At 33.3% G+C, this 23,579-nt stretch overlaps 1 protein-coding gene across 16 annotated transcripts in view; it reads left to right on the top strand.

Moving 5' to 3' along the window:
• Positions 1-23,579, top strand: part of klar (klarsicht) — a 648,847-nt gene that overhangs the window by 340,977 nt on the left and 284,291 nt on the right. For 2 of the 16 annotated variants that reach the window (XM_073982981.1, XM_073982979.1), the window contains exon 1: positions 2,527-4,187. The exons of the other annotated variants lie outside the window; for them this stretch is intronic. In XM_073982981.1, the coding sequence (XP_073839082.1) occupies positions 4,134-4,187 (54 nt within the window). In that variant the 5' untranslated portion in view covers positions 2,527-4,133. Of the gene's footprint in view, positions 1-2,526; positions 4,188-23,579 lie in introns of those variants that run through there. 16 annotated transcript variants of the gene reach the window in all.

Below are 23,579 nucleotides of genomic sequence, written 5' to 3'. Positions count from 1 at the left end.
GCGCAACAGCATTCTCAAAGTTTGTTATGTTAGTTATGATCGTTATGTTAGTTAACAGAGGTGCTTCTATGTGTAAAGTAAATGTTAATATTTTTGCAACATGTTGCAAAAGCCATATCAGTTGTATTTGGTTAATTACACTGTGGGGCAATATCAAATGAGTGCACCCCGATTCATATTAGCTCAATGATATGGGACCTACTGTTTATCGCCGTGTCCGAACGGCGTGTCTTAAAACACCACTTGTAAAGAAGTTTTACATGGCTGAAATACTCAGGAAACGTCGCCAACATTACTAAGGGTTATTTTGCCATCGTTGAAAAGTTTTGATGTTGCCGTCGGCAAATCGAACCCACGACCTTTAGCGTGCAAGGCTGGTGTGCATACCATTGCACCACGGTGGTACCCAAAACACATTACATTTAAAAATATCAAAAATCCTCGTTTTTATTGTCCATCTATAATACTTAAGAAAGCACCCATGGCGTTATTGTGGCCTTGTCGACAGAGATATACACTCAGCCTGTGTGAATTTATACTTTCATATAGTGACAATATCGAATCGAATACCGGGTACGGAACGTAAATCCTTTCCCCAATAATAATGTATTATGAAAGTTTTCAGATTTTGTGGCCCTTTTTGGACGTTTGAACTTGCCGACGTATGAACTTACCGACATATATACATATTTGGATTAAAGATCAAAAGTTTTGCGTAGGAGGTACCTAAAGGAATGCATCGGTGTAGTTCATTTTGGAAGTGGATTTTATTTTGGGAGTCATTTCTTTTCGATAAATAGTGCGTCCCCAGTCATTTCAGTTGGTCACCGTATAACAAAGAGCTTTTGGACTACTGTGTCAGGAAGCATGAAATTGCCCACGAAAAACAAAATATCGCTGTAAACAGGACCACAAGGAGTAGCATAGGTAGAATTTTCCAAAGAATCTTCGAACAGATCCTACCTAAACTGTTTTGGTGGAGATATCGGAAGATGTGGAGCGATAGTGATCCGTTCGAGAGTATGGACCTAAACCTGAAAAAACGTAATGGGGGCAGCGAATACAAGTGATTGCAAAAGAATCAAAGCAATTCGAGACCTGCTGTTAAACTTCACTTCTCCTAATTTTTGTGTGAGAGGTACCCGAAGGAGTGCACCGGTATGGCCCATCTTCGAACTTTAACTATGTTTGGACAAAATATTACGAACGAAAAATGTTTGATCGAATCGGTTCATCCGTTTGAGAGTTATCGTACGCTCCAGCTAACCAGATAGACCGACAGACGGACGGACATGGCTAAATCGGACTTCAAAAACAGTAGGCACTTGCAGGTTCTTGGACAGAGTATACTTTCTATGGCGATTTGACTATCATAGAAGAAATTGCAGAATGAACATCATGCTTCTACGTTCGGTCAACGTTACTATTAATTAAATCACGACCACGTGAACTGTATATCGAAATTTGGAATACCATGGTGATACCATATCTTCTCATTTCTTTATGTTTTCATAGAACCGTAAAACCAAGTGTTATCCGACGGAATTGCAATTTTCGAATTTCGAAAAAAGCTGAGTTGTGCTGAATTGTGCCGAAACATTTTTTCGAAATTCGGAAAAATTACAGATATTCGCCAAATAAATTTCCAAATAGAAGTTTTGCTAAATTGTACTCAGTTTGTGCCGCAAAATTTTGTTTCGATACTGTACCATTTTCGAATACATGACAGAATTAAAGGTTTGAATTTCGAAAAAACAAAAGTTGTGCTGAATTGTGCGCATTTGTGCCGCAATTTTTTTCGATGTCTCCGTTTTCGATTTCCGAAAAAATGACAGAATTGCAATTTTGAAAAGAAACAAAAGTTGTGCTGATTTCTACTCGGTTTGTGCCGACTTGTGGCATTTAAATTTTTTTAATATCTCTAACCATTTTCAATTTCGAAAACCAATATTTTCGTATTAAAAATCACTGTAATTTCTGTAAAAATGCAAATATAAAGATGATGTGCTGAGTTGAATTCGCCGAGCACAATTTTTGTCGAATATCTCAGTCATTTTTTCGAAATTCCAAAAAAATGTTTCGGCACAAATGGGCACAATCCTAGCACAATTCAGCACAACTCAGCTTTTTTTCGAAATTCGAAAATTGCAATTGCATTGGGTAGCACATGTAAAACACACCTATTAAACTTGTTGCTACAGACATTTATCTACAACATTTTATCTAAACTAAATATTATTGCTCAACATTCTTGAAGTATCGAAACATTTGTTTCTCTGCAACATATCATGAAACATTCTACTCAACATGTTTCCCCAACACACACGTTGTGCAACACACACACATACATACCCAGCAATTCCAATCGGAATTTTCTTCATTCGTATATTGTTCGTGTTGCAACTTATAAAGTTGCCGCCTGCTATGGATCATCCAGGGCCGCCGCCAATATACGACAATGTGCTGCTAGTGTATTTGTGAGATACCGCACTAAACAAATGTATCTGTTCTGTGTACAGATACTTTAGTAACACGCGAACTCTTCACATGTAAAGTTGTGTCGTGTCGTATACACCGGATATAAAACGTCTCAACCGAATTGGAAATAACGCGTTGTGTGTATACGGTTAAAAATAAACAAACAAAAATAATAAAGAATTATGATTTTTTAAATATAAAACAAAATCAAATTTAAAAATACATATAATAATAATTGAAGTTTGAAATAAAATATGTCACTTTGGTGAACAAAGTTGAGAACAACAAATAAAATAATTACCTGGAAAGAAATAAAAGCCTTATTTTAATTATAAAAAAATACTTAAAAATTCTAAAGATTGTATTTATTGAAAATTGTGTATATTTACAAATCAAAATTGCACTAAAATTATAAAAAAAAAGTATTGAAATAAAGAAAAAATTTTAAAAACAAACACATTGTTTCTTTTATACAATTGCTATACAAAAATTGTGCCTTTAAAATTATTAAAAGAAAACAAACAATGCATCACTCCAGACCAGACCACCACCACAGTCACCGCCAATTGCCTTAAGGGGGATAATATTTTGTTCAATGATCGTTTTGCATTCTATGTTGGTATTCGCATTTATTTTGTCTTGAATTCACAACAAAATTCGAAAAGTACAGGAAGACGAAAATACATTAAAATCCTAACAAGAACAACACTCGAAAGGCAAATCAAAAACTCTTAATACCATTAAGAACACCACCACCAACACCAGCATATTTAGCTGTGGAAATATTCTGAGAAAGAAGAAAGCGCAAAAATTGCAAAAAATACAATAAAAAGAAGCAACAGCCGCAGCTCTCCATTATAAAACAATCAAGCAAACAATTCGCATCTTTTTTTGCCATATAATACGGTCTTCGTTCTTTTTGCTCTTAACTTCACAAAACGCGTCTCGAATTGAATGGTGATGAAATAAAAATTAAAAGAATAAAAATAAAAACATAACAAAAATAAGTGTATGAGAATTTCCTTGTATTTCTGAGTTCTTGTTGGATTCCGCTTTGCTCTCCATATTCTATATATTGCTTTTTATGATTCCTTCTTTATGGAGGCCACAAACCACCACCACCACCATCACCAGCATTTTGCAATGATCGCAGCAATATAGACGACTTCCTCATCTTGAAAAAGCCGCCATCATCTCAATTTACAACAACAACAAGAACATAAATATATGACTACATTTAAAGGATTTATGACTGTCAGCATTTAAGCAAAAATACAATTAAAGAAGAAAAAAAAACACACACAAACAAATTCCCCAAGCTTAACTCTTAAATAAAATTTACAAGCAAAAAAACGTTAAACATTCCTGCTCTTCTAAAGAATCTATAGCTTTTGTCCAAGATCAAAGCTTTGTGAGATTATTTTGCAGTGATCCCCTCATCTTATTTTGTTTATCGTGTAAATCTTGAATCTCATATCCGCATTTTGACATTTTTATTGAAGTGTGCCTAATGTCAGCAGATTTTTTTTTGTGCATTTATGAAAAGAGCATATTTTTAATTGGATTATCTTTTTAATAAGAGAAGCTGAAAAATTTTTTTGCTATTTAATTTCTCCGCTGAAAATATCGAAAGTGGGGATTATAAGAAAAATCATATGATCGTGTTATCCAGCTTATTCTGGATTTTTATTAATGAAATTGAATTAAAGGTAAGTTAATGCGGTGTTTGGAATGTATTAATTAAGTAAAAAATTGGAAATTATAGTATTTTACAAAGAGTATCTTTTATTGCAAGTGGTTACTTAATGAATGAAGTAATATTTCGTAGAAGACCCTAAGCTAAATTAAGAATAGATTTGGCACCACTTCGATTATTTACTTTGTTTTTCTAATTTTTAATACCACACTTTTCGATATCTTTGGCCATTCTGCCTTAATCTTGAGCTTTCAGCTCTTTGGGTACTGTCAGTAGTATGTTTTTTATGATCTTTTAGCATTTAGGGACAAAGTCGAACTTAAAAAAAAAAAAAAAATATTTTTAATATTAAATTTTTAATTATAACTGAACAACGCTCATTTGGTGTTTATAAAAAATAAAAAATATTGTATATTTTTATTATTAAAAAAATAAATATAAAAAAATATTTTAAGAAATTATAGTATGTATTAATTTTTGATAAATTAGCAACTTTCCATCTTTGCGAAAATTAATTAAAGAAATTAAAAAAATAAAACTAGATTAAAACAAAAAAATTTTGTAAAGATCATTTAGAAAAAAAATTAAAGATATACCTAACGGGTTAGGGTTTAAAATAGAATTGGGTAATGCAGTTCCTAGGTCCTTGTATTAGTTCCAAAGCGTATGAGTAACATCATGAAATGTAACGTGTGCTACTAAGTAAAGGCAGTTTCTACAAAGAAAAAATGTGGGCCTTTGGAACTGCGAAGTGAACTAGATAGTTCCATATAGTTCCTTTGGCATAACTCTAGTTTAAAACGTAATAGATATATAAAGTTTCTCTGTGCATATTAAATCTTCTGTGTATATTAAATATTAAATAAAAATATTTTATAAATAAAAGTTAAAAAAATAACTTTATAGAAAACCCAAAATATTTTTAAAAAAATTGAAAAAATATAAATAACAATGATTGTTTTTGTTTTTTCGACCTTTTTATTATAAATAACAATTATAAAAATTTATAAAAAACATATTTAAAAAATAACACCTTAAAATACAAATTTAAATATCAATTCAAAATAAATATAAATTTTAATTAAAAATTTAAACAAAAATACAAAATTAAAAGCATATATACAAAAATCAAAAATTAAAAAATATTTTTATTAAAAAAAAAATTATATAAATTTCTTATTAAATCTGTTTTAGGGATTATAAAAATATAAAATAAAAATAGAATGACAAGTAAAAATTAAAAAATATTTTAATTAAAAAAATCATAATTTTAAAAAATAAATATTAAAAATATAAATAATAATTAAAAATGCAAATAAAAATTAAAAAAAATAGTTTTATAAAAAATATCTTTAATTTCTTAATTAAACCGTTTTAGGGATTATACTACGATAAAAAAAATATTTTTTTATTTTACATTTATATTTTTCATTTTTATTTACGTTTTTAATTATTATTTATATTTTAAATTTGTATTTATGTTTTAAATTTTTATTTTTTAATATTTTGATTTTTTATAAATATATATTTATTTATATTTATAAAAAAATCAAATTATTAAAAAATAAACATTTAAAATATAAATACAAATTTAAAATATAAATAATAATTATAAGTGTATAATAAAATGAAGAATATAAATGTAAAATAAAAAAAAATATTTTTATACAAGAAATAAAAAAAAATATTTTTATAAAAAAATAAAAAATATAATTTTTTTTTTGATAAATCCGTTTTAGAGATTTTTGAACGTTTTAGTAGAAATTTCAAAAAATCATCTGTTTTTGTTACTTAGTGCATATAAAGTAAACAAATTAAAAAATATTTTTATAAAAAAATCAAAATATTAAAAAATAAAAATTAAAAATATAAATAATAATTAAAAATGCAAATAAAAATTAAAAAAATATTTTTATAAAAAAATATATCCTTAATTTCCTAATTATACCGTTTTAGGGATTATAGCTAACACTAAAAATATAAATAAACAAATTTTTATAAAAAATCAAAATATTAAAAACTACGAATTTAAAATATAAATAATAATTAAAAATTTAAATAAAAATGTAAAATTAAAAATATTTTTATAAAAAGATATAATTTTTTTTTTTTGATAAATCCGTTTGAGGGTTTTTGAACGTTTTAGTAAAAATTTCAGAAAAATTAACTATTTTTGTTGCTTATTGTATATTAAGTAAAGAAATTAAAAAATTATAAAACAATTTTGGAGATGTTTCAAAACAAAAAATAAAATAAAATAAAATAAAATAAATAAATAGGTATCTGGGGTCGCTTTGTATATTAAATATTCTGTTTTTATGTAATAAACCAAAAAAAATATTTTTACAAACAGGAAATTTTGAACGTTTTACTAAAAATTTCCTAGGGAGATTCCTGGAGTCCACCTTACCAAAACTTATCCGGTGTAGCCCCAGTTCAGGGTTTCGACGGTTTTTGCATCACATTCGAATTAAACCAGCCCTAATTTTGCATGTTTATACACTCAGTCTTTAGTCCAAAAACTCTCAAAACCCTTGCCGATATCAAGTTAAATTAATGATGTGCACGATAACTTACAAATTGAGCATCCGATTTGGCCGAAACTTTGCAAATCGAAAAAATTCTTCTAAATGTACATCAAGTTCTAAGAAGGTTATATCGAACAAATTGTCCGGATACCCCATTTTCGCAAAAGTTAAATAGTTTTCGAATAAGTGCAGTAAAGGACTGTTCGAGGATAGTTTTGAAATTTTTACCGAAGTTACTCCTGTTTACAGCGATATAATGTTTTCTGTCCATGCTTCCTGACATAATGACCCAAAAAGTCCGAACGACCATAAATCCCACCAAACAATCACACTTTAAGGATGGAGAGGTCTTTCAACAATAAATCTTAGGTATTCCGAGCCACATGCGACAGTGTTGCTTGTTGACGTAGCCGCGGTATGGAGATGGGCCTCATCAGTCAACTTGTTTTTCGATGGAATTCCGGGTCACTTTCATGCATTTCGAGGACCGAATCAGCAAAGAGGTGACGTTGTTGATGATCGGCCGGAACAACTCTTGTTGGAAGACACTGTAAACTGACAGGTTGCCACGAAAATCATTTAAATGAATATCTCTCTCAAAGCTAGAACCACTTCAGTACGGATTTATCAGCTCATTTCTTCAGGTAACTCTTACGCTAAATTCAACACTTTTGCGCTTTAATCCAGTTTGAAGGCACATCTCGGATCGTGTTGGAATTATAATGTTTGTTTGCTAGGGGTTATTTCTGAGATATGAACCCCAAAATGTCCCAATATTGAGGGTCACTCTTTCATTAGGATGTAAATGGCAAATAGTGTGTTACTTAACATGGGACCACAAACCTAATGCAATCAGTTTCCAAAATATCAATTGCGCCCTGTTTCATTCAAAAATTACTTGGCTAAGCATATTATATAAATGATATACCGTTATAGACAAAATCGGTCATTGACAGCAATTAATTGCTAACATTACGATTTGCCATGGTTTAATTTTTGGAGTTTCCTCTCTTTCTCTTAATATCTTCTGTTAAACTTCGTAAAATTTCTAGTGGTTTGTTTTCATTTATTTCGCCTTTTTATTCCCCATCTTCATGTTCTGGGGTCATAGAATAAAATATAAAACTCATTTTTGTAAATGTTTTATTCAAATTAAAGCGTAACCTCTTAATTAGTTTGTTTGTTGATTGCTTGACTGAGTTGCTTCTGTCTTCAAACAATTACGAGGAAACCAAGCAGGCAGACATACAGACATTTGTCTGAGATGAGAGTGTGTAACTAATTTCCAATTAATTTTTATTTTCTTCAGAAACGAAAGAGTGAATGAGAGGAGCACGGGAAAAACAAGTTTTATTTGTTTTATATTTCCATAATTGTGTTAATTTATTAACATATTTTTCCAGTTTAAAACATTGGTCTATATATAACATGTCACACGCATCAGCTTTTATGGACTACTGCTGTTGTCAGTGGTCAGTCAGTCAGTCATGGAGAAAAGATTATGCGATTAAGTGTGATAAATAAATATTTAAGAGAGTGCAGACACTATATTTAAATATTTGAGATAAAAATAAAATCGTTGAACATCCTGCTTGTGTTGGAATCAGTTGACATATTTTTTTTTTGTTGGTTGTAGCAAAAATTGTTTATTTTCAGGGATTATCCCGAGTTGTCATTTCTTATTGGATTTGTTTTATTTTTCAACTCTTCTTTTCTTTTACTTGCATTTGTCCTTTATTTCATTTGAATGAAATGCCAATTCATTTGTCCGAAGTACATCCTTCCACATTTTGGCTTGCACATTTTGCTTTCGTGTTTTGCTGAAAATACCCTTAAATGAATTTCTAAATATTTCCGGAAATTGTACAGCAGATTGATTGCACGCAAATCGGCAGATGTTTGATTTCGCACAGTTTCAGAGACCATTTGCTACTACTTGTTGTTATTGTTTATTTTTAGGAGGGTTAAAAGTGAATTTTTATTTCTGTGTGGATTTGCTTTCCGAAGAATATTGCAATTAACCTTTATAAGGGTATATTTAAACTAAATTCGAAGAACATATGGCCTGTAATTTGAATAGCTATAATTGCAATTTTTAATTTTGTATTCAATAATATTTCAATAAATATTTGATAAAGCGCAAGAGAAAGTATTTTTTTTTTGTTCATTTCACTTGTACCAAAAAGGGGAGTTATTAAAACTTGGACACATATTGAAAATCTTGGAAAAAGATGGCTCATAAGAGCTTCCCCTGATGAGATAAGGATCTAAAATAAACTGAGAAGCCAATTTGGTGTGTATTCAGATGAAGCTAACATATCAACCTCGGCAAACCCCCTGAGAATTGAAATAAATTTTTAAATACAAGTTTTTAAAAGGACAGACATATCGATACTAGAAATCAATATTCCGATCTGCTTTGTTGTATCTTGTTTAGGTTTTATGGTCTCGTCTAAACCTAGCCAAATTTAGCCTTTCCTTCAAATTAGGGCTACATCTCTGAGACCAATCGAAATTTTGTCTTACAATCTTCGAAGGATTTTCTTCGTCCTTTAAAAAGTCTCAAAATGTATAAGAAGTCCGAAGTGATTACTTTTTATAGCATTGCTCCAACGTTTTTCGATGTGCACGGTGCTCTTTCACCAAATTTAAATGGAAGGTGCTTACACCTGGGAAGTTTTTGCAGATTCTGAATGATGATGAAATCATAAAACTAAAGAAAGAAAATCGCCTGAGCGCTTTTTAAATAAATCTCGATTCAAGTTGACATTTTAAGGGTTTTTTAGGTTTTCACGATTTTGCTTGGAAACCGCAAGTCCTATCGAAATGGGACTAAAGAAAGTGTTGTAGCTATGAAAATTCTCTACAAGATATGATATCTTCGTTGTTTTTACCGTTATTGAGATACAGAAGTTCAAATTAGGACAATGGATTGACTGTATCGCCTCCTTATATTACGATGTTATGCACAGTGCACCTTAACTAACTATAAATGAAAACAGGAAGTTTTTGCGGATTCTGAAACAGCAATGTTTATAGATGAGAAAAATCGAAAAACAAGAAAAAAATCGCTGGATGAATTTTTAAATAAATCGCGATCAAATTTTACATTTTTAGTTTTTTTAGGTGTTTACGATTTTGCTTGGAAACCGCAAGTCCTATCGAAATGAGACTAAAGAACATGTTGTAGAAGTGAAAATTCTGTACAAGATTGGCTGATTGATATTCTCCTAGGTTTTACCATTTTTGAGATATAGAGTTTCAGATCAAACTTTCAGATTTTTTTCTTAGGTCTTCAGGATTTAGCTTGAAAACTGCCAATCCTTTCGAAATGGGACTGAAGAATATGTTGTAGCTGTGAAAATTCTCTACAAGAATGGTTTTCGTATTTTTTCCTACGTTGCACCATTTCTGAGATATGTAAGTTTAAGTTGAGAAATTGCAGTCATTACATTATTTTATAAGGAGGCGATACAGTCAATCCATTGTCCTAATTTGAACTTCTATATCTCAATAACGGTAAAAAATACGAAGATATCATCAAATTCAATCTTGTAGGGAATTTTCATAGCTACAACATTTTCTTTAATCCCATTTCGATAGGACTTGCGTGAAAACCTAATAAACCCTTAAAAATGTCAACTTGAATCGCGATTTATTTAAAAAGCGCTTCGGCGATTTTGTTTTTGTTTTTTGATTTTTCTCATCTATGAACATTGTAGTTTCAGAATCCGCAAAAACTTCCCAGGTGTAAGCACCTTCCATTTAAATTTGGTTCAAGAGCACCGTGTGTGGTATAGGAAGGTTTAAAAGGCACATACATACAATTAATTTTTCAAACATTGAATTTTCAATTGAAAAACGTGAGAATGTTTTTGAACTTTAAATCAAAAATTATAAATAATACCAACCAACAACAACAAGAAAAAATTTCAAAAAAAACCCACGCCCTTATGGTATTCCAAAAGCCAACCAACAAAGATCTCATTCATTAATCATTGATTTTGCACGGTTTCGTTATGTTTTGAATACAATTTGTAAAGGTTTTTTATACGGTAAAGATCAGATTATTATCTGGTCATCATTGGAACGCAAAGTAATAGAAGAAGGGCCCAGAAAACATGCCAAAAAAATTACACAAGAAAGCTATAAACAGTCGGCAAAAATGGCAGGCAGACAGCCTTCGTTCGCATCAATACAAAAAAAAAAAAAAAACTTCAGAAAGATGTTAAGAAAAAACTCTGGCATCCAATGAAGATATTCTTGAGACTTCTTGCTTCGATAGCTGTTAACAAGAAACTCCAAATGAAGCGTAAATGACAACAAATCCAATCAGAAGACAACCAACAGTCGAACGAAACGAACAAATAATAAAAACAAAGAAAGGAAGAAGAATAAAAAACCGAAATGACAACAGAAAGACTTACAAAGAATCCAAGCAAAAAAAAAAAAAAAAAGACAACTCAAGAAGTGGAAGATTATTACCAAACCAAGGCAAACAAGTACCACTTTAGAGCAGGCAACAGGCCAAGTAAGACTGGCTGGCCACTCAACAACTCCACTCTGGCCAGACAAACGAAGGCACTAAGTAACAAACGTCGTATGGTCGGTCACAACAATATGAGGATGAACACAAAAACAACAACCACTTACAAATGGTCAAAACACAAACAAACAAAACAATTCTTAAATGCAAGCCATGATTCAAGATGCATGGCATGCAAGCATGCTTTGGAAAGCAACAGCAGCAGAAAACATGGAAATGGACTTGGACAATACAAACAAACTCCATGAATAAGAGTATAGAAATGACACAACCAAACACACACCCCTCCAAGAAAAAACAACGGGAACCAAATGAAGCAGAAGTTAAAAGCCTGATTTTTTTCTTCTTCGTTTTTTTGCTTTGTTGGTCATAAAAAGTTGTCACTACAGCAGTTGTTGGTTAGAGCAAAATATTGCCAATGTTCTTCTTCTTCTGCTTCGCGGCCATGTGTGTATTGTGCCAAGAGGAAATGCTCCAACAAGAAACTCATTTATTCTACAGGTTAAAACCTCATTAAAGTGACATGAAAGGGAAGCACCCATACATTAACAATCAGGAGGAGACGGGTCTGTGCTTAGAGGTAATTCGTAACATATGGTTCAGCTGAAAAGTTACGATTTGTGAAGTTTTGTCACTAACGGATTGAGTGTTTGCTTGTAGTAAAAACCAGAAACATGTTGTTTTGATGGGACAGTTCTGAAATCTTAATAAATGATAAAAGCAGCTACCTTAATTACATATCCGCGTTTTTTATAACTTCTTAATTAGTCCATCTTTTGTGGAATGTAATGGTTGTCTATTAACCTCGAAAACTAGTTGAAATTAGGAGACATGGCTCACTCACTATATAATATAGATATATATGTAGTTGGAATATAAATGTGTGTGTGTATTTTGCCACTATTGAAATTTTTGAAGTTGCCTGGCCGGGGAATCGAACCCACGACCTTTAGTGCGCAAGTTATTTGAGATAGAAAGGTAAAAGAAGAGGGCTAGCTACTTCGAATTTGGCTCGTCCGTTATTTATACGTTTACCAGAAATGACTTAAGCAGCATACCATGCCTCCTATGTACCGAGGTCTTAACACCGGGAAGGTAAACCTTTACCTTTTCGTAAAGTTATGTTTGTATGTTCGTTTTCCTGCTTTATCTGTATCGCTCCAGCTCTAGAAATGTGGCTGTTTCGATAAAGTTAGTTGAGTAAATTTGGTGGCAGGGCAGTTGAAAAGGTGCAGTGTGTCGTGCGCATATTGGTCAGATGTTTTGCATTGATCCTTGCCCTATAAGAATTTCGACGGCTGCACCATCCCGAGCGTAGTTTTGCTAAAACCAATGAGGTTTGTCGTGGCTGCTGACGCTCCTCAGCTGCGAAATGGAGTATGTTCTCCGAGGTCCGCATTTACACGATAATGGTTTATGTTGTCTGCGACTGCATCTGTGTGAATGCCATTTAAGAATCTTCATCTCCTCATGCAGATGATCCACTGAATGATGGATCACATCAGAAATCACCCTGTTGCAGGTCTCAGGTCGTAGTTGTAGATAGCTGTAAATAATGTGACCCCTAGAATATTGGTGGTAGTTAATGGTCGGAATTCTGTTACCATAGACCAGGACATTCAACTCAGTACTAGTCTCCGCAGTCCATGTGGTGAACAGAGTGGTCGCAGATTTAGTGACGGATATTTGTATATTCCTCGTGCGGAAAATGTAATAAGATCGATCAAATAAGAGTTCAGCATTTCACAAATAGCATTAAGGAAGGTACCTGACGTCAAAATTGTACAACTATCCGCATGTGTTAAGATCTGAATGCTGTCTGTAGGGGGCGGAATACAGTCGAGGTAGAGGATAAACAGTTCAGGAGATATTACCACATCTTGGGGAACTCCCTGTTTCACTCTACGGGCCTTGGACTTCTTGTTCCGGGATTCTACGTACGACTGGCGTCCACACATATAAATGATTATGCAACGTTTTAAACTTGGCCGGACGGTAGTCTGTCCAATATCCTCAAACAGTGTGAAGTGCTTGACAGTATCAAAAGCTTGGATAAGTCAAGCGCCAACATCACTGTTCTATCTAGGTGTGGTGATGACATGCATCACCGTTGTCGTGAACCCATGCTGATGATCGGCAGCTGGATAGCGATTTTTGCCGCTGCGAAGGTGTAAAGCCTCAAGACGTGGGTGTCTAGCAACATGTTGAGATCTTTGGTGAGGTACTGCAATCCCGGCACATGCAGCTGTTTCAGCAGCAATACCATGGAGATTCCATCAGGGTTCAATGCTTTGGATGACTTAGCGTTCCTGATGGCATCATCTATTGTAAATTGCGGGGGTTCCTCCTCGGCAGGAAGACGTCTAATGCGACGCAGTGCTCTTCTATTCGCCCTGTCACTTCCGGGGTGCTCGATAAACTGTCGATTAATTCCACAATTCACTTATTCCGGCTCCAATGAAGCTCATCATGCTCATTTGCTAATTCCGCCGCGCTCTGCTAGGAGTTTTTGTCTCGCTTCGGGTATTCGTCCAACAGGTATATAGTGCATGGCTGCAGCATTGATGATGTCTCGGAACGAAGTGTGATTAGTGAAGTCTCTGAAACTAGGCCAATTGGCCCATGATTGATGAAAGTGCGGAGATCAGAAGTTATGAAATCGGGCTGCTGATTAAGATAATTATGATGGTCTGATCTATCCGATGACGTAATTTGTCTGACAGGGTGATACTATGGTTATATCTGGCGAACTGTGACACCAATTTTGGTAGGGGCTTCACTTCGCTCTTTTACTCCTGGGGTGCTCCATAGATGGTCGATTAAAATAACTGACGCGTAACCTCTTTCTTCTTTCCAGGGTTCGAGAGTGATTCAACCGTTACTAACAATTCAATAATTCCGCCTAAGTGACTCTCTGAGGTCACTGAGATTGGCGTTGAGTGCTTGACAGTTTTAAAGACTATGTCCCTAAGATCAATTGGTTATGAGCTTCCAAATGCGGTCGAATGTTGGGCCTGTAACCTGGAGTACAAGTTTTTATTTGGTGTGTGACCAGACTTTTATCCCCTTACATTCCATGCACATTAAAGACAGGCTCAATCTCTGTATTAAACAGACTGGTGCAATAGGAAATCTGGTTCCCAACCACTTCTAGTGCTAACATTCCTCAGTACGTGGTAACCATAAACTACGTAGAAATTCTTCCGACGTATACAGTCCACTATTTCCTTGATCTTATCTCGGGGTTCATTGCAATTAAATTTTTATTTTCAGGAATTGGAACAAGACAGCAGCTGGTGAGTCGTGTCTTCTGATAACGACGACTCAATGGGGGCTTTGTTCCAGCAGCATGCAGGACCATAGTCCATGTCGTAGTCACTTACATGAGCGAATCCCGACATCTATTGCATCTCAGGGAAGCTTGGGTGTTGTGGTTGCGGATATGGCAAACCGATCACATAAATATTGATCTTGGGATTTCCTCCGTCCCTAGAATCAGGCATCACAGAAAAACGATACACATACACACATATGTATGTCCACTGATTTGGCAGCCCCTGGCCGGAACACCGATACTGTGTGGTTCTATTCGGTGTCGAAATAGTGTGATTAATATCTTCAAATAGAAATGGTCAATCTTTTCTCCAGAAATTTGCACAAATTTCGTTTTTTCCGAAATAAGAAAATATTCCAATATTTTTTGGCTTTCATAGTTTCAAAATGTTTACTATCGAATTCCATATATAAATTAGAAATCAGTGATGACAAAATTTTGGAGTTTTGGACAGGAAAACAGGAATCCTGGATCACTGTGCGTCGCTCTGAATAATTTCGTAGCTTATGCTGTAGACAGACCATACAGATATACCTGAAAGTATGCACCACACATGAATAATATACCTCTAAAACCCAAATTTCAGCCAAATCGTCTGACAAATTTTATTAAAAATTTCAAAATATTTTTATTCCGGAGAAGATGCTGTTATTTAATTACTGTGCTCCCCTCTGAAAAACTAATACACCTAAAAGTATGCACCACACATTAGTAATACACAATTTTGCTAAAATATCATTATTCGGAGGAGATGCTTCATGGGGATATATCAAAATTAATATTGCAATTTTTCTGGAAAGAGCTTTAAGCCATATCTATTGAAAATGCTAATGAATAATCAAAGTTATATAAAGAATATAGAAAAGCGTGGGCCTATGCTCAATTATTTCTCCTCGAAAAATACTGTTAGAGATATTTAAACATCGGTAGCGTTTTTAGTTAATTTAACAAATTATCATATCTATAACAAATTTATTTTTTTCTTTTGTGCTGAACCTCATGGCCTACCGAATCTACATAGTAAAAAATAAATCCATTCGAATTCCACAGAATAAATGCTTCTCTGCCACACAACAATTTCCATAATTGCTTCTTTACATTTTTGAATTCAAACTTTTCTAACTTCCATCTAATGATAACAATATTCCCCACACAAATAGATTTTATCTTAAGTACATTACAAATAATAAATTGAAAAAAAAAAACAAAAGACACAAAAACCCATAACCTAACCTTTGGTGTCTTTAAGTTCAAAGTCACAGACACTTGTGGCATGTGCCCTTTTTCGTTGTAAGTTCCCCACCAAACTCTTTCTACCCACTCGCTCGAATAGTTCAAAATGTTTCTTGTTCTTAGCTAAACAATTTAAAATTCATTTTTTTCTATTTATTTTCTTTGTATTGTTTATAAACATTCTTAGCAACAACAGCAATGACACGTTGTTGCACTTATAAGTACCCCCTAACAAAAATGTTTATATCTTTAACATATTTTTTAATGTAATGTTTATTTTGAATTGCTATATTTCCCCCCTTCACCCCTCCCCTCAAGATCTTCTATTTAACATTATCATCATCTATTTGTTCTGCCTAAGTTAAGCAGTCATCTCTTTAAGTATTCCACACAACAACAACAACAAAAAGAACATCACGTTCTAATACTACCGTGTGTGCTGTATGCATTCGACCATGGTAACATTTGTCTGTCCCAACTATCAGACTAGGTTGGTTGTTTGTGTGTCTTATACCCACATTTTTGGTATTGGGATTCGTGCCTGTTGCACATTTCCATTTGTTGCCGGTTATCTTGGCCATGCTTCATGGATTGCCTTGGTGTGTTGTTCTTTCTTTCTTTTTTTCTTCGAGGTTTATCACCAGAACTTTATCTCCATTATAGCCGACCTTAATAAGGCGACGACGACTGTCTTTTTTATTTCTCATTTTCTGGTTGTCGTCTTTTTTGTGTGAGTGTGGTGTGGAATATTTGGTTAAGAAGGTCTTCACCTTATATAACTGGCTTCATCTGCCATCCTCAGACGACAAGCAGTTCTAATGGGACACCCTGCTTGTTTTGCCTTGTCTCTTAAGCATTTACATTTCTTCTCCTTTGCTTACATTTCGCTCCTATGGGTCATACTTTAAAACAACCTACTCTACCTGCCATGCGGTTATCAGCAGCATTCACAAGGAACAACTCGTGCTAAAGCCGGGATGAATTTTTGTTTGTTTTCTTTTTATTGTATTCCTTAAGTAGTTTGTCCCAAAACAAAATACTCTTGGAAAACTTGTTTCGTTATAAACAACAAAATCAAAATAAAACCCGAAAAATGTGTGGAAGTCTTACGATTTTTTGGGTAAAAAAAATTGCGAAGAAGTTTGGCAAAGAAACAAGTTTTGAAAGAACAAAAAAATGTGATCGAAGAGAGTTTAATAAACTTTTGCCAACAACAAAATGCAAAATTAAAAAAAAAAACTAGACGAAATGATTTATTACAGAATAAAGGCGGATGATACAAGTTGCACTTTTTGCTCGTTTTAAAAAGAAGTTCTATAAATGGGAAAAATATCAGCTGCTGGTATGAAAAGATTGAATTTAATTGAAGGATAGCATTAACAAGGAATTCATTTCGGATTTAATGTTTAACTTAGTTATAAAAGAAACATGTGTTTTTGTTACAATACAACTAGTTGGGCCCAAAAGTATGCAGCAAACATGGAGAAATTACTTCTCATTTTAATAGAAAAACTAAGAGAATGCCAATCTAGTTACGACTGAATTAAATCCAATTATCGAAAAACGGTCCGCCCGTGTGGAGTTGAATATAAATGACAATGTATGGTTTATACATGAATTACATGTATGGTTTATAGCTACTTGACTATATTTACTTAGTTTTTCCAAACCAGTTCTACATTCTGTTTAGGGATAGGTAAGTCCACTTTCGGTTAATCGATTTTTTCAGTGAGAAGTCTAAAAGTCGTAGTCGATTTTTGACGGGAGGTAAAATCGCATAATCGCTTATCTTGTGATCGATCTTTCCCATCGATTTTAGGTTTCTGACGGAAATTCAGTAGTTACATGTACAAATAGTGATTTTGGGAAATATGTGTTAAGAAAGAGGGTAGAAGAGCTCCTTCCACTTTTTCCCAAAAACTCAATTTAGTTTACCGAAAAATTTTTACGTATAACTCATTTGTGTAAAGCTTCTTAAAAGACCTCGAAAATCGACGAATTATCGATTATAATCTATTTTCTGCGGTTATTAAAAAGTCGAAAGTCGAGTTTAAGGAAAACTGAAATAATCACCAGTAGTGCGATTCTGTAACTTTTTTTAATAACGAACCGACATCGGTAGTTAACGAAAATATTCGGTTGAGTTAACGAATGTGCTATTCTGTAACTTTATGTTAACGATTGTAGAAATCGTTAACTCATACCGACGAAAATCGATAGGAAGGAAATGTCAAATATTATATTTTAATATTAATTAAAATATATTTTGAAGCTGAAAACATTATTTCGTCGCGAGTACAAAACATAAAGGGTTTAAGAAGGAAACAATTCAGATTTTTGGAGGAATTTGGCTCAAATGTGTGTCTTTTGGATGAATACGGATGCCAGTAAAGAAGGATTTCTTAAGATGTTTTTATTGTGTGTGTGATTTAAAAGTAATAAAACCATCATTAATCGTTTTTAAAAGCGCAGTTGTATTTTTTTAATTAAAAGTTGGGATCATATTTTGGGTTGTGGCGCTCTGTATGGAAATTCAGCTTTGATATTTGACATGACTTAAGCCCCTTCAGTGATCGTGGATCCACGTTACCGTCATTTGAGTTTATATATTCACATATTCAATTCATGCCCACTTTAAATGAAATTTCCCATAGCGAAGAGTATGAAAAGTTCAAAAATCCATGCTTATACGCCATTTTTAGCATTCTGATTGTTAGTGATGCTGAGTTAAAATCTATAAGATTATCACAGAACAAAGTAGGTTATAGTAATACTATCCACATGTTGGCCTCAATGCTAAATTAAAGCCAACGAAAGCCTCCTAGAAAGATAGTGTTACGGACATTGGTATAGGTCTTACATAGCAGTACCACACCTGAGTTCTTTTGAAGCATTAGATAACTTTTTTCCTCTTTAGTAAGTAAAACAAAGGTTAGCGTAGTCTTCATATGTAGGATAGCATGGGGCAGCTTCGCCACTGTTGCGCCTTCGCCAGCGCCGATTTAATTGATGCTACATGAAGTTGGTCTAAAGGAAATTTATGAGTTAATCGAAGATCAAAGAGAACTTTTATGATCTTTATGCAGTTTCAATAAAATCGGCGCTGGTGAAAGCACAACTGTGGCGAAGCTGACCCATGTTATCATACATAGTTAACCCTTATGTAAACGCTTTAAGAAGATTTTTCTCAATAAGGCAGAATTTACCTTGTGTACACTCCTCATTAACATAACATATGCTCATATAAAAACGCCGTTTTTTAAAGAAATCAACAAAATATTGCAATAATGTACTGTCGTTAAGACTTAACAACAATTTTTTTTTGGTTGTTAACTTAACAATAATTTTCGGTAATTAACGACAAAATTTACCGACAAAAATTGTTAAAATTGGTATACAGAATTGCACTTACCGAAAATTATCGTTAACTACCGACATTCGTCGTTAATTCTGTCGTTAAGGAGTTACGGAATCGCACTACAGATCGAAAATTTTTAATATTAGTCCAAAATCTAAATTTCGAAAAATCGATTATTGCTTTTCATTACCTACTCCTAATTCCATTACTGTCCCTTGATTTTGAATTAATTTTTTTTGGTTTCCTTGGTTTCAAAATATTTTCTATCGAAATCCATACATAAATTACAAATCGGTGTTGACAAACAATAGGGGTTTTGGCCAGGAAAATCGAATTCTGAATCACTGTGCGCCGCTTTGAATAATTTCGTACCGTCCATATTGATACAGTTAGTCAACTTAATTATTGCAAAACCAAAATTATTACAAAATTTAAAATAAAACCTTATTTTATTGGTATAAATAAATAACATTTTTAATATTTTTGTTAACAGTATAATTCTTACAGATGTTTATTAATATAAAAAAATAAAAAGTAGCTAAATTTTACCAAACATTTTTTTAAAATTAACAAAAATGAGAACAACTCATTATTCGCACTGTCAACTAAAGAATTGCAAAATTCACAACTTTTCAGTCTTTCTCGGTATTTTTCGAAAAGTTGGTTCTAATATTTCATATGCCCAAATTTGACATCAAAAATAGCTTGTAAACGTATCAGAATTTAATAAATAATTTTCGGAATGTCATATTTCATTGGCATTTTTTGCCATTATTCTTTATTGCATTTTATAATAAGCCTCCAGGTTAGTGGGCGGCCTATTGCCAACTTTTTCCTTCAGGTGTACCCATGAATTGGCGATGGGGTTAATATCTAGACATTGGAACCGGGTGTAAATGACTTTGGTACAGTTGTGTAACAACCAAGTCTTACATAAATTAGATTTATGCTTAGGGGCGTTGTCTTGGTAGTACTTATATTGCAATTTGTTTGAATTTTCAGGGCCAACAGGCCTAAATTTCTTGACGCTTTTGGTTAAATCATGTTTTGAAACATCTAAATAAACTTCCTCTGTCATTATTTCCTCCAAAATCTGGATGTTACCAACGTCACTGCTTGGTGTACAACCCCATACCATAAATGACAGTTTTCCGAAATTTACGGTATGTATTAAATTCTGATTTTCCATGGCTGTAAGGGGTTTTCGCAACACTTTTTGAGACCCATCGTGATAGTACAGCATAATTTTAGTCTCATCAGAAAATATATCGTCATGCCGATACTAAAGATGGAGTGAAAAGTTGTCTGTAACAAGTCTGAATAGTTTCTATATATTGTGCTTTGGGAGGGCAATGGTTTTTACCTAGTCACTCGTGATGAGTGCTTGTTATTATGTAGCAATTTTCTGACTCTTCCATGTAACACACTTACTCCAAAATCATTTTTAATTAAAAAAATTCAATTTTCTGGTGCTGCTTTGGGCTCTTTCGTCAATTTCTTTAATCATTCTCCTGTCAATTCGTGTGGTTACTATTTTGGGCCAGCCTTGTAACGCCTTCCGTTTGAGCCTGGCTTCTTTCTTGGTACGGTATATTATGTTGTATACCCTTCTCAGCTTATGAGAGGTGACTTTAAGGATTTCTCTTTCGGATTTACCATTATTACAATTGGAATAGACCAAATGTAGCATATTTTCCGAAACCGTTTACCTGACTTTCTCTTTTTCTGATTATACTGCCTATGTTACACACACAAAAATTAATTGATGATCAAAAATTATGGATCTACATGTCCACATACCATAAAAATCCTTATTTGGAAAAAAAAACGCGGGGAAAACACACGATTTTATTGCACATTAATTCATTTTGCAATTATTTAGTTGACACCGCAAAAACCAGGTACCTATCCTTTTTGCCCGTTGTTTTTGTTATTTCCGACCGATTTCTGAATTTGTTGGCTTGATGTTGTCATTAACAAGTAAATAAACCTATATTTACAAAAAGCCCAACATTATTGAAAGAATTTCTTGTAGTAATTCCTAATTAAACATCTAAATTTTTAAAAATTCATCGTTTGCAATAGTATAGTTGACTAACTGTACGACAATAAGTATGCACCACACATAAGGAAAGAATTTCTGAAACCGAATTTGAGCAAAATCGTATGACAAATTTTGCTACAAATTTTTTGCGAACTAGTTTTAGTTTTCTTCACAACGTTTTTTCCGACATAGGAAATTATTCAAATATTTTGTAGTTTTCTTAGTTTCAAAATATTTACTACTGAAGTCCAGATATAAATTAGAAATGGTTGATGACAAAAATTTTGAGTTATGGTCGGGAAAATCGAATGCTGCACGCAGATCATATTTATACTCCTAAAAGTATGCACCACACATTAGTAAATAACCTCTAAAAACAAAATTTAAGCGAAATCGTTTGACAAATTTCGTTAATATTTTTCCGTAGAAATGTACCAAAATCAAAACCAGTGTTGTAATTTTTTGTGAAGATGTGTTACCCACATCGGTAAAAAATATACAAAGAACTGCAAGGTTATAAGAAACAAACGAAGCTAATATGCGTCTCAAGTGGTAGATTTGATTTTTTTAGATCAAAATTGGCTACCTGGACCCAACAATCTGACAGCGCCAGCATCATAGGATGCTAAAGACCTGTCGTTTCAAAATGACACGATTCAAAATAGATGGACAGGCAAAAATAGAAATTATAAAAATTCTATGATAAAACCTCCTAAACTACCTACCTACTTTTCACGAAGGACCTTAAGCCCTATTAGAGAAACATACATACATATGTTTCCACAACATCCCTGAAGGGACAAGGGAGACTTCTCTCATATCAATGAGTGCACGCCGATTCATATTTTCTCAATGATATGGGACCTACTTTTTATTGCCGAGTCCGAACGGCGTGTCTTACGACACCACTTGTAGAGAAGTTTTTCATGGCTTAAATACTCAGGAAATGTCGCCAGCATTACTGAGGTGGAATTTTGCCACCGTTGAAAATTTAATGTTGTTGGCCTGGGATTCGAACCGCAGACCTTCTGAGTGCAAGGCGGACGTGCTAACCATTGCACCACGGTGGCCCCCTATTAGAGAAACAGATGGACAAATTCAAGGCCAGTACCCGTAAATGATGGGTGAATGTTTTTATCTCCACACAATTCAAACAATTGATTAAGACGGTTCGATTGTACAGCTAACTAAAATCCACACTAAACTAATAAAATGATGCATGCCCACAGTGAAAGCGGGTCAATAGAAGAAAATTTTCATTTCTGCGCGCTGAAGAGATCTAGTGATATTAATGAGTGATTTCAATGCAAACTTGAAATGCTCGAACATGAGACTGCCCTATGCCTCGTGTCGTATCTAGGTTTAACAATATTTTTATTCATATCTCCACCCTTATGGCTAACGAGGCTATTAAACAAATGTATACTATAACAAATTTGTTAAGGTGAAATCCTTCAAATAACTTGTAGTCGTTTCGACTATGTCCTTCTGACAATCTGTTTGCCAATTTAATCCTAATTGGATTTGGATCGAGTTTTTGTGCAAAAAATACCCTTGCCGCTCAAAATTGGACGATTTTTGTACCGTATCTGACCGACTTCCGTTCGTTTGGCTGAATTAGGGTTTTTTCTTCTTTGTGTCAATTGTTAAAACTTCAATTAAAACATAATAATGGTTCAATTGTTAAAACTTCAATTAAAACATAATAATCAAGAAAAAATCCAATGGGAAAATAATGACAAACATTTGCAGCCAACGTCACATTAGCCAAATTAGTCTAGCAGTGTTCGTAGTGTGAAGTTGGCTGCATTCGTCATTTTAATCATTTTGATACAATTCAAATGTAAACATATGAAGTCCATGTTTATGAAAAAAAGTTAGAGTTGTGTTGTTCACAAACGAACTAGTTCAATGGAACGAGTTTGTCAAATGAAATAACGGAACCATATCCAACTCAGTTACCTGTCTTTTTTATATTGATCTTCTAGTTTATTAGGTTGAACGAGCGAAAAAATTCCTTCGGCCCTTTTTATTTTTCGTAATTTCTTTTTTCTTGTTAACATTTAGCTGTTGGTGAGTTCAAAAATAACCAATAATTTGTTTTTCGATCCTATTATTTTTTAACTTGTATTAATAATGCTTTAAATAAAAACAATTTGTTCTATAGCGAATTGAAAGTGTATACAAAACACCTGTTTCTAATCATTAAGACTGAAAAAGTCTAATGATGATGAGGAGAGAAAGCATGAACGATATCCACAAGAAAATGCTTTTGAAAATTCTGAGGGCTCTTATTTTGAACAACTCCAACAACAAAATTATAATGTTGTAATCCAGACCACAAGGGCTACCTGATGTTACA

This window comes from Musca autumnalis, unplaced genomic scaffold, assembly GCF_047663935.1.
Source record: "Musca autumnalis isolate F117 unplaced genomic scaffold, ASM4766393v1 scaffold_4, whole genome shotgun sequence".
NCBI classification, from domain to species: domain Eukaryota; kingdom Metazoa; phylum Arthropoda; class Insecta; order Diptera; family Muscidae; genus Musca; species Musca autumnalis.
The sequence above is the reverse complement of the archived record's forward strand: the minus strand, read 5'-3'. Positions and strand labels throughout refer to the sequence as shown.